This window comes from Trachinotus anak, unplaced genomic scaffold, assembly GCF_046630095.1.
Source record: "Trachinotus anak isolate AG129_WGS33_773 ecotype Australia unplaced genomic scaffold, CSIRO_AGI_Tana_v1 ptg000045l, whole genome shotgun sequence".
Taxonomy (NCBI): domain Eukaryota; kingdom Metazoa; phylum Chordata; class Actinopteri; order Carangiformes; family Carangidae; genus Trachinotus; species Trachinotus anak.
Genome location: NW_027273896.1, coordinates 371,793 through 383,974, shown reverse-complemented (window position 1 = coordinate 383,974; position 12,182 = coordinate 371,793). Strand labels below are relative to the sequence as shown.

The following is a 12,182-nucleotide window of genomic DNA, read 5'->3' as shown; positions in this document are numbered from 1 at the left end:
CGTTTTTCCAAAGCTGCCCGGCTCATACCATTACCCAAATTACCCACTGCCAAGGAAATGGCTGAAATTTTGTTACAGCATGTGTTCCGGCTACATGGTCTCCCATCTGATGTGGTCTCTGACCGGGGACCTCAATTCACCTCTCACTTTTGGTCCGAGTTTTGCAGGATGCTGGGGGCTACTGTCAGTTTGTCATCCGGTTTTCACCCACAATCCAATGGTCAAGCGGAACGCATGAATCAAGAGATGGAGACAGCTCTGCGCTGCCTTGCTTCCCGCAATCCCTCCTCCTGGTCTGAGCAGCTCCTGTGGATTGAGTATGCTCATAATACTCTGCCCAGTTCAGCCACTGGTCTTTCACCCTTCCAATGCTCCCGGGGCTACCAACCACCACTCTTTCCGGAACAAGAACGTGAAGCCAGCGTTCCCTCTGTTCAGGCATTCATCCGACGGTGTCGACGCACTTGGATGCAGGCCCGCTCCACACTCCTGCGCTCTTCCGCCCGTTACCAACGATCAACCAATCGACATCGCAATCCTGCACCCCGGTACACCCCAGGACAACGTGTCTGGCTGTCAACACGGGATCTTCCTCTCCGAGTGGACTCCAAGAAGTTGGCTCCCCGTTTTGTGGGCCCGTTCCCGGTCTCTAAAATAATCAATCCTGTGGCTGTCCGTCTCCGTCTACCATCATCCATGAGGATTAACCCCACATTCCATGTTTCCAAGGTCAAACCTGTTAATGAGAGCCCACTTCTTCCCCCCTCCAAACCCCCACCTCCCCCCCGGCTCATTGATGGGGCACCGGCATACACTGTCAGTCGGCTCATCAAATCCCGGCGACGTGGCAGAGGAGTGCAGTACTTGGTTGACTGGGAGGGTTACGGCCCTGAGGAACGCTCGTGGGTCCCTGCTCGCAGCATCCTGGATCCAGCTCTTATCACGGACTTCCACCGGGCTCATCCTGATCAACCGGGTGGGACGGCAGGAGCCGTCCCTAGAGGGGGGGGTTCTGTAACATAGTTACACTAACTCTTTAGTTTGTTTTTATTTTGGTTCCATGTCACTAACTCTCCTGTCATTTCAGACCCTGCCTTCCGTCCCGGCCTTACAATCTACTCATTTCCCTCACCTGGTTTTCCCTGCCCATCTCCTCCTCACCTGCAGTCCATTTGCTCATTAGTCCCTCTGTGTATATATACCAGTCCATTTTCATTTGTTCCCTGCCAGATTGTCTTGTGTTCTTTGTTGCCAAGCTTTCCAGCGTTTTCTTAGTACTGCCCTCCTGTTCTGACCCAGTTTTGCCTGTTTTCTCGGATTACGATTACCTGCCTGCTCCCTGTTGGATTTGTTTGCCTAAATCTGATCTCCTGGTTTTGACTCTGCCTGTTTTCTGGAACCAGTAAAGTGATTATCCCCTGCTACTCGCCTGTCTCTTTGTCGTGCTTCTGGGTTCTCCTTTGTCGGCTCCAGTGACTGTGACAGGGGGAAGAGAAGAGAGAGAGAGAGAGAGAGAGAGAGAGAGAGAGAGAGAGAGAGGCCTAGCATGCGAGTCGTTCTTCAGGTGGGTTTCCTGTAAGAAAATGACATCAGCCTGCAAGGATTTAAGGTGAGCGAGCACTTTGCCTCTTTTAACTGACTCGTAAACACCATTAACATTCCATGAGTAGAATGTTATATCATCCCTCCTGTTGTTATTATTGTGCATTATGTAGGGTGGTTGCAGGCATCCATCCATAGACTCTCTCCCCACTCTGCTGGATATGTGTAACTATGAGTTAAATGACACTCCATCCGCCCTCCCACCCAAGACACAGATAAACAGAAAAACAAAAACATCAGAAATGTGTAGTCTAACCTCTCTAACAGAGAAGAAACTCTAACAACTGATTGTGGTTGAACTCTTAATCCTACAATAGCTAGTAGCCCTACAGTTGTTAAATTTCCAACAAAACCTATTCAGTTACAAAAGCGATTAAATATCCCCCATTAACAGCATTGAAAAGATATGTAAACTTCCACGTCTTAGCAGACCTTATTGAAATAAACACAAAACTCCAGGGCTTACAGTCATTAATTCATTCAAACCCCTAGGATTAACAGGGTGTCCCCTCCATTGAGTGACTTAAAGCCATGCTGTCTCTGCTGTGCAATAATGTCCAAGGAAATAATCTAATTGTTCAAAAAAACCAAATGAAATATGCATTCTAGTAGACATGCAGGCAGAAATCAAATAAGTAAACAAAATTAAAAAAAATTAAATAAAAATATTTCACATTATAATAGGGAAATCCAGGCCTATAGCAGTCAGAAATAATAATATTGATTATAATATCAAGGCATCATTGTGTTCCTAATACTCTCAAATTCAGTGACCATTCTGTCAAAGTAATATTGTTACCATGGTTGTGGCTATGTTATTATTATGTAATTGTCCATAGGTGGTTTTTAACAATACTTCTGGTCTAGTTGTCATTTATCTCCAGTCTGTATCAGAAGTGAATGGTCCATGCTCCTAAATGTGCACCTCAGGTACGACCCTGACCGAAGTGGCATTCAGCATACAGATGGGCCTCTTCAGGGTCTGTGAACATGGTGTCTTTACCATTATATGTCACTCTCAACTTGGCTGGGTATAGGAGACCAAATTTAACTCCAGGCTGGTCTCGCAGCAACTTCCTGGCCGGAGTGAAGGCGGCTCTGCGTTTAACTACAGTGGGTGGAAAGTCTCTGAAGACTTGGATTCGCTGCCCTCAATAAGTGAGACTTTTGGATTTCATGACCTTTTGCAGGATGACAGTAGTGCACCCTTAGAATCAGGTGCCAAGGTGGCTCGTTGTCCCCGGGACGCTGTCTCAGGGCTCTGTGGGCTCGGTCGATCACTGGTTTTTCATCCAGCTGTAAAACCTCCATAAGCAACTGTGCCACAAAATCCCTGGCTTTCTGGCCCATTTCTTCCCCTTCCTTGACTCCCGCGATGCTCAAATTCTGACGCTTAGATTGTCCCTCCAGGTCCAAACACTTCTCTGACAGTTGTTCAACTTGGCTGTGTAGCTGCTGAAGATACAGTGATGGCTTTGTCAGTGCATCTGTTTAGACCTAGACATAATTGTTCTTGGTTGAGGGAATTACCGTATGTGAATTTACTTGATCAGTATGAAAATATGATAACAGCGGTCCCTGATGTAATGGATGTGAAATCTGTGAGGGCAAAAGACTGTTTTTGTTCAAATGATACTCATAATGGGCCTGGGATGTTTATGGGAATATCAGACTGTAACAAGTATATGATGAATTTGGGTAGGCATAGACATAAGGCTAATGATGACTTGTATGAAGTGACCTTTTATGTACCCCATCTTAAACAGAGTAGAATTTTGATGGTGCAGAACCAAATTTTGCCTGGAAACGTGACTATAGGGAATTTTAAGGATATTTGGTGGGTTTGTGGTGATAAAGCATGCATTTTTTTACCGTATGGGTGGACAGGATGCTGTTACATAGCAACGCTAAAACTCCCATATGAGGTTCTTGCTGTCCAGAAGGGAAAAGTACCTGATGAGGTCCAATCTAATGCTATTTCTGGAAGTAGGAAGAAAAGGGAACTGGCACAATTTCACAATCTGGAGTCCTACCATTGGAGGATAAGTCTAGGAGAGAAGTGGGGTATAGGATCATTTCCATGGTATGGTGTGACATTTTTGGCAGATCACATTGATAATATTACCTACACCCTACAGGGTTTTGTAAATGAGACTATAAGAGGGTTTGAATACTTGTCAAATACTCAAAGGAGTCACAGACTGATGTTGCTGAAACATGACATGGCTCTTGACTATATTTTGGCCAAACAAGGTGGCCTATGTGTGGCTTTGAATTTAACTGACTAGTGTCATAGATGCAATGAAGCGTATAAGGGATGCGTTTGGCTCATCGGAAGGAGCTGGATGGTCTGTGAATGCTTGGTTGCAGGAGAAATTAGGACCGTTGGGAGCAGTGTTGGTTCAGATTTTGTGGTATCAGCTCTTCTATCATTGTGTGTGATGTTTTGTTTCTGTATGGTACTGTTGACCTTTGCGAAGGCTATGATATTGAGATGGGTTGCGGTTTGATGCCTGGAGATCAAGTTCAGATGCCTTTACTACATAGGACTGATACAGACGATGACGAGGAAGTGGTGATAGAAGGCGAACTGGTGGAGAAATATTCATTTTGAATATCTAATCCTATTACAGTCGTAACATTTATTTCTATTATTATTTTGTTATTTAGTAGTTTCTTACTACAGAGTGGTATTATTAAAGGGGGGAAATGGAAAATGTGACTTATAACTTGGGATAATGTGAAAATATGATATTGTGTGCATTTGATGTTTCAATTTGCATCTGCTGTTTTTGCAAAGATACAGTTTGGTGTTTATTTTCTATGGAAGTTTTTCTGTGCCATCAGAGTTTGAATATGAATTTCTAACACTGAATTTTTTCAGCATCGAAATCAGACTTTGAATTTTAAAAACCATTAAATTTCAAGCACTCATTTTTTTTTCACCTCCGATCTTTTTCAATGTTGAAATAAATTCAGTGTAAAAAAATTTTTGATGTCTCAAAATATTCATTTTTTTTAAAATTCGACATATAAAAAAAATTCAACATCTAAATAAAACCAGTGTAAAAAAAATTCATCTCAAAAAATTCAGTCGCAAAAAATTCAATCTAAATATGAAATTCAGTGTAAAAAAAAAAAATTCAATGTCTTGAAAAATTCAGTCGCAAAAAATTCAGTCGCAAAAAATTCAGTGTAAAAAGTTACAGAGTTAACATCCGGGTCACTAGGGAGAAGCAATCGATCCCTGTCTCAATTCATCCAACGTCCAGCCAATCAGGTTACGCTCCACTGGTCATGTGACACCGACTCTGAAGGAAAGAACAAGAAGAAGCAGCAGAAGAAGAAGCCGGCTTCTCACCCATGGCAAGCGACTGGAGAGATGGTGCTTCGGTGAGTTTGACCACTGACAGTACATTAAACCTTGACAGTTGGTGACAGCATATCGTGGTTGCTGTAAGTTAGCCAGGGTTTTCATTTTGGTGCTGCCGTGTGTGCATGGGGGTGGGGGGCTTGTTTTTTTCGTCCGGTGATGAAAGGTGATGGAAGCACGCTAAAGCGCACACAGACTACTTTTAATGTACGTTAGCACAACGCGCTAACACCAAAGATAATACCAGATGCGTGTGCGTTGCGTCTCATATGCTTTAACTCTAGTAAATTTGTGTGTTTCCACCAGTTGCGGCTGCGTAGCCGTCCAGCTCTGTCACAGCCGGTACCGACTCCACTCCGGCACGGCGGCATTAACAAAATAAAACATCTGGTTATTTTTAAAAATAAAATACACTGTGTTCACAGCAGATCATATTTCTCTGCATTACCACCTTGAAAACGTCATATTAGGTGGAGGTAGGCCTGAAGTCAACAGGTCAGAGGTTTTCAGACATTTCATCACGTTGACATCATGAACGAAGAGCTGCTGATTGTGGAGGTCAAAAATCACAACGTAATCTATGACCCATCACATCCCTTTTCTTTCCTTCTACTCCTCTCGATGGAAATAGTTTTATGGTTCTCTTTATAGAAGCTACATTCTGCTATATCGCACTATTATGTACGAATTTGTGAGCTCTCATGGGTCCTCGTCATTCCTGGTGGGTGTTGACAGATGACAGGTTATGGAGCGAAAAGTGCAATAAAAAAGACAAAAAAATGTATAAAATATGTTTTTATCCGATTACTCGATTAATCAAATAAATTTTCTTTGTTACATGAAAACTACAGTTCTCTTAGGTCTATATTTAAGAAACGCCTCAGACTATGTGTTTGATGGTTTCCTACAACTTATTAAAATCAAACCTAGTTCATTTTTGAGTTGTATTCCTTGTACTGCGCTTCTCAAACAGCTGTTGTAGACCACTGTGGCCAGCTGTGGTCATAGGAATTATTACGACGTTACCATTTCTCAGCTTTTGCGCTACAGTCTTTTCTCAGTAATTAGTTTTTATACAGCCTAATATTCATTTTTATATCCACTCTGGACTTCTTAGAGTTCACTTGCACACAAGAACTTGTTTTTAAATGCTGTGTCCAGTCAAGTAACTGTTTGTCCAGCTATTTTAGATGCACTGACACAGCTACACAATCTCATCAATTTGGAGAAAGAGCAAAGGGAGCAACACATTGCAGTTGTGCAGTTTGAGGAAGGACCAGCTGGGCGACAACGGATGACCATATCCCCAGACTACCTCAGCAAACTTCTGGAACTTAATCTGTCTGTTCCATGTATAGCTAAACTCTTGGGGATGTCCAGACGAACAGTGTACCGACGCATGGCTGAGTTTGACCTCTCTGTAAAGGCACTCTATAGCACTATGACAGATGACGAGTTAGATCAGTGTGTGAGAGAGATTAAATCTAGGCAGCCTAACTCTGGGTATCGAATGATGAAAGCCCTCCTGCAAGCCAGAGGACTGAGGGTGCAGTATAACTGTATCAGAGCCTCCATGCACTGTGTTGACACCACTGGTGTCATTAACCGAATGGTCCAGGTAGGATGTATTGCTCGACAGACCTACTCAGTTCCAGGACCCCAGTCTTTGATGCACATAGATACGAACCATAAATTGATTCGGTAAATTCATATTTGGCAATCTTTTTGACTAAGTGTATGAATTTAAAGTGTGTTTTTAAAGTATGTAGTTGTTATCAGTATGCACCATGACACATTTTATACTGCTTCTTTTATGTCACTGTATATGCACCATAACAGCTAACCTCTTGGACCTCATACTTGCAGTATGTTATAGTGTGGTGGCAAAAACTATTACCTTGTTCAATAAAGAGTTGAAAAAGGAGATCTTCACGCGTCAGCTGTCTTTCTTGAGTTTAATAAACATTCATGAATGGAGTCACACAAACACAACCGAACAGCAGTACAGTCAATGAGTGAGTGGCCTGAAGATGTTACCCAGGGCCACAGTCTTATAGTTCCAAAAACACATTCCACAAAGACAAAATACGATACTCTCTCTCATGGGATTGTCTCTGTGCTGAGTCTTCACCTGCTTGCCTCTCCCCCAACGCAATGTCACTGTAACTCACAGCTCTGTCTCCACAGGGGTCAAATGAACAACACACTTATCACAACAAGAAGGGCAAAGACATCCACATATATTGTGTACATGTGTTCTTCATCAGTTCACACAGAGGTCTTTTACACAACCATAAAGGGTGTACAAAGGTTAGGTTCAAAAACTTCATTAGAACTATCCACACAGTCATTGGTTACACAGTTTTGAATAGGCACACATGAGTTATACCAAAATTTCCCATTACAAGTTGACAAATGTTTTTTCTCTTTCAGCTACAACATTTTGTCTTTGGAGGCATTGATGGCTTTTCTCCTAAGGTTGGTAGAATTGTTTGGACAAAGTGCACATATTTCTCTACTTGAGTGCCACATAGAGGTGTAATTGCATTTGTGCTGCAGATAATGTATCTTGGTGCAGCCTCCAACAACCTCGCATCAACCACCCTGGCATTCTTCCAAGAATCTGTTGAGAAGTTTGGTTTTCCTCTCAGGTAAATGAATATAGGGTTAGCGTCAGGATTTTGCACTACAGCAGCACTATTAGTGGTGGAAAGTAACAACATTTATTTAATTACAGTACTAAAACATCCCCTTCAGAGAAGTGTTAAGATGTATGTTAAAAAACTTTACTTGGAATAATTAAAATCTGAATACTTCTTAAACTTTATCTCCTACACGATTTTGTTTACTCACTGGTCTCAGTGAACGCTAGAATTTAGAACAGCACTACTGAATGCACAGTAATAACTTGTGTGTCTGGGAGATGAGTTGTATGGTAGGGAAAATACCAGGTCAAAGATAAGCACGGTTCATAATATATTTCTGTGGCTATATAAAGCATATATTACCCCTGTTTCCTAACTTTTGGTAAGAAAGATTGTGAATGCGAAACTAGAATGATAAATAACAGTTAAATTTTATTTTCAGAATTTTACTTTCAGATGCTTCAACCACTCTCATTGCACAGTTGCATTAATCAACCAATTATATGTAACCAATTTTTCATATATATGATCTTTGAAAGTGTTTTGTGTCTCCTTTAGGGTACGTGCAGATCACGGAGTTGAAAACATGGATGTTGCACGCATCATGTTTACAGTCCGTGGCACTGGAAGGAACAGCTTTATATCCGGGAAGAGTGTTCACAACCAACGGTTTGTTCAGTAGAATAGATACTAGATGCTAATTGCTAATCACCTCACTGATACCATATAGTGGTAGTATGTTAGCATACAATTGCTAACAGGAGTATAATATGTACTATTATTTGTTACATTTGCATAGGGTGTAATGACATGCAGTATGTATGAAAGTTCTAAGTATAGTGGGTTATGCATAAATACAAAGTAAAGAAGAAATTAATGGTTTTAAATAGGTTAGATATTTTAAATTAAAATGTTTGTGCACTCACTGTGGATAAAAAAATATTTAAAATGTATTTTTTAAATTAAAAATTTCCAGGACTGAGTGGCTGTGGAGAGACCTGTGGGCAGCTGTAACCTGCATCTACTATGATGTTCTCCTCTACCTTGAAGAAGAGGGCTTCCTCAGCATCGCCAATGAAACACACCTCTTTTGCTGCCACTTTGTGTTCCTCCTACGCCTGCAGGATGACCTGGATACTTTCCGCGATGGTTGGGACAACCATCCACTGAGAACAGAGAGCCATATGACCCCTAACCAGCTGTGGGAGCTCGGTCGTACACATTACCCAGTTCCAGAACCAGATAACACAGAGGTATGTTCAAATATGTGATTTGAATGAATCATTTGGTTCACATGTTTAAGCTATTGAATTAGAAGCTAAGAGCATAAAGTATTTTAAAGTGTGCCTACTGTTACTTCATACAATCTAAAATGCTCTCTATTTGTAGGGCATGGATATTCCAGACATTGAGTGGGAAAACAGTGGACTTCCTTGTGATGACCACTTGTCATTGTTCCACACACAGCATGCCCAATGACCGATGGACAACTGACATCTTTGAGAGATGCAGTTGACCCAAGAGCTGCATCTCAGTCCTTTGGTGCCGATATCTACATTGCTGCTGTTAAATTTTGTGAGCAATTTCATGACCTCTGAATGAACTGATCAGAAAGACTTCAGTTTTGTGTTGATCTATTAATGTTTTTGCAGACTTCAGTTCCCTTCAGTTATATCAGTGAAAAGTACAGTCAAGTCCACTTTAAACTCCTGCATCAATGGTTTAGTTGAGTGAAGAGATTGGTTATAAGCAATACATTAAACTGCCACTCATACCAAAACATGTAATGTTTGTCTGTAAGCATGTAATTTAACATGCCACATTTTTCTATGACAGTTGAGCTTCAGATATTTTGTAATATTGCAAAGAACTTTGAGCTCTGTAACAATGTAAAAATAAAATCAGTCCACCATTTAACAACTTCGATATTTTATACATCTGATGTGTCAAACCAGTAAGGACAACATCTGTGGGTTACCCTTCAAGTTATAGTTCTACAAATACAACAATTCAGCCAGCCTTTGAAGTGGGTTGTGGGGTATCTGCTCTCGATGACTTCAACAGAGAGACTCTGTGGTAGGACCTCCCATCCAGTCCAGAATTTGACTAGGTTGGCCAGTTCAGTTGGTGTTGCTATGGAGTAGATTTAAATGGATAATGATTAGTCATAAATAAATAGCCAACTATGGCATGAACAGCTTACATTGAATAGAAGATTAGCCAAACCCCTAAGACAAGTGAACCTACCATTAGCTATGAACTGTCGTAGATAGCCTGACACGCGGCACTTGGTTTCAATGGAACAGTCTTCATCATCGCTGTCATCCTCACGAGGCCATGTGATTCGCTGAAGAAGTATCTGCATTGAAAGAAATAGCATGAGAAAGACTTTTATCATTTTTGATTCTTAAATGCATACTCTTTGCACTCTTGGGTATCAACCAGTTATGTTTGACCTATGATGTCAATTGTGGGTTATGTATGTAGGAAGACATAAATAACAAAAACAAGACTGAAAACGGACAGTAATAGATGCCAACCAGGTATGAACCATAATATTTACTACAAATTTATCACTAAAAGATCAGAGTAATTAAATTCACCTCAGCGCTGACATTCCCTGCCACATCTTTAGGAAAAAGCAGGGCCACTGTGTCAGGTCTTTGGGTCACCAGTGTCCACATTGGGGTTTCTTTAAGACCTCGTCTCAGCTGCTTAATTTGCCTCGTCACACGTCCTATAACCTGTTAATAGTAATAAGACATCAAGAACAGAAACCATCAGGAATAAGTGCAGCATTTTAATTTTGTCAGACATTTTTTTAGAAACTTATCCATGTGTATTTATCACCAAAACATCACGCACAGGATTAAAAAACCAAAAAAAACATGAAGTGTGACTTATGATAGACAGACATTTCTCAAACTTTCACTCACAGCATGGATCAACAGCTTCTCAAAAAGCCACCTCCTGTTGTTCTCAGTAAGGGATGGGAGGTCCCATGCATATGCCAAGTCCTGGACTCTTTGTTTATTCTTGTTGGACAGTGTGGATCCCCCTTCAAGCTTCAAGACAATAAGGTATATAACATCAATCATCATGGACATATGATTATGATTAAGCCTCTAGTTCTGATAAGGTCACCAAGTGTGTCGTGTGGGTTAGAAAAAATAAAAGTTTACCCAGCCACTGACTAGCAGTGGCCAAGTCATGCTCACTCCATCACAGCCGCCCTGCAGTAGTGTCACACAGCTCAACTCGAAAAAAATAAGTCCAGGGGTGGTTATTGTTAGGTTTACAGTGAGGTAGGGTTAAAGGTCATCATGGGTTAGGTTAGGTAAAAAGCGCAGCACTCTGAAGAGTGCTACGTTGGGCACGGGCGCGCGGTTAGGTTATGGGTTAGACACTAATTGTGTCTCTGCCCAGACATCAGCCTCTTACTGTGAGTTGCTCCGATCTTTCGGAGTTAGAACAGAAAGTCTGCTCTGGTTCTCCACAGCTCAGTCCTTGGCTGGGAGCTTGGCGGGTCGTGTCTCGCTCTCCTGGCGATGACAGTGATGAGTTCCTTGGCGGCAGCGGGAAGATCACAGATGAGGGACGGTGAACTTTGTTTTGTCCTTAACAAAGTCGGCGCTCGTCCTCACAGGACGTAAAATCAGCTGATTGCACAGTGATCTACGTCGGATCCGAAAAGAAAAGGAAACAAACAGCAGTCTATGCGCTCGGCCCGCGAGTTGAAGACTGTGACCTGGGCTTTAAGAAGTGGTGGAAAAAGGTCAAATGTTGCAGATTGCTCCCTTTCAGCAGCCGAGTCGCAGAGAGAGCTGTAGTAGCTCTCTACTGTAACTGGTGCATGGGAATTAAGCATAGGAGGAGGGTCGCAGCGCCGCTTTTATTACCTGAGTGACATCACCGAGGATCCCTGCTGAGAATGCCTGGCCTCGACCAATGCCGGTGCTGAGTTTTCTTTGAAAACTCTAATTCACACATAGGTGTGAATTGTGGGGGTGGTTTTGGCTCCGTAGCCTGGAGGGAAATGTAGTCCTCTCCTTTGTTCTTTCCATGAGGCATGGTTTGAGACTCAGGCTTCTGGAGAGGCATGTAGGCCTCTCCTTTGTTCCTTTCAGGATGCATGGCTTGAGACTCAGGCTTTTGAGGGACATGTAGGCCTCTCCATTGCTCTTCTCAGAACCCATGGCTTGAGATCCCAACACCAGCAAGTAGAACAGTTGACATTTCACAAGTATGAACTCATGTGGTGAACAGAGCTGGGAGACTACCTGAGTGTCATGACACCATGATTTGTTCACATATACAGCCAGGCCTCCTCCACGTAGCTTGCCAGATAGAGAGGCTATCTGTGTAGTGATAGCCCCACCAGCTGTATTGTGGTGTCCCAAACACTGCCATTAAGCCACGTCTCAGTGAACAAATAGACACAACAGTCTCTCACATTCTGTAGTGAAATTCTCAAAAGTCTGATGTAGTCCAGTGATCGAACATTGGCTGGCATTACTGAGGGGACTGCTGGCTTGGTCAGGTTAGCTGCTAGCCTAGCCTTC

General features: G+C 42.2%; 1 protein-coding gene across 1 annotated transcript; it reads left to right on the top strand.

The window, feature by feature from the left end:
* The first annotated feature begins 1,885 nt into the window (after nucleotides 1–1,885).
* On the top strand, nucleotides 1,886–9,147 carry LOC139615297 (uncharacterized). The gene is made up of 6 exons (XM_071473117.1): nucleotides 1,886–4,995; nucleotides 7,409–7,453; nucleotides 7,535–7,626; nucleotides 8,179–8,289; nucleotides 8,597–8,873; nucleotides 9,010–9,147. The coding sequence occupies exons 1-6, from the start codon at nucleotides 4,966–4,968 to the stop codon at nucleotides 9,097–9,099; spliced, it is 645 nt and encodes a 214-aa protein (XP_071329218.1). The 5' UTR covers nucleotides 1,886–4,965; the 3' UTR covers nucleotides 9,100–9,147.
* The last annotated feature ends 3,035 nt before the right edge of the window (nucleotides 9,148–12,182 follow it).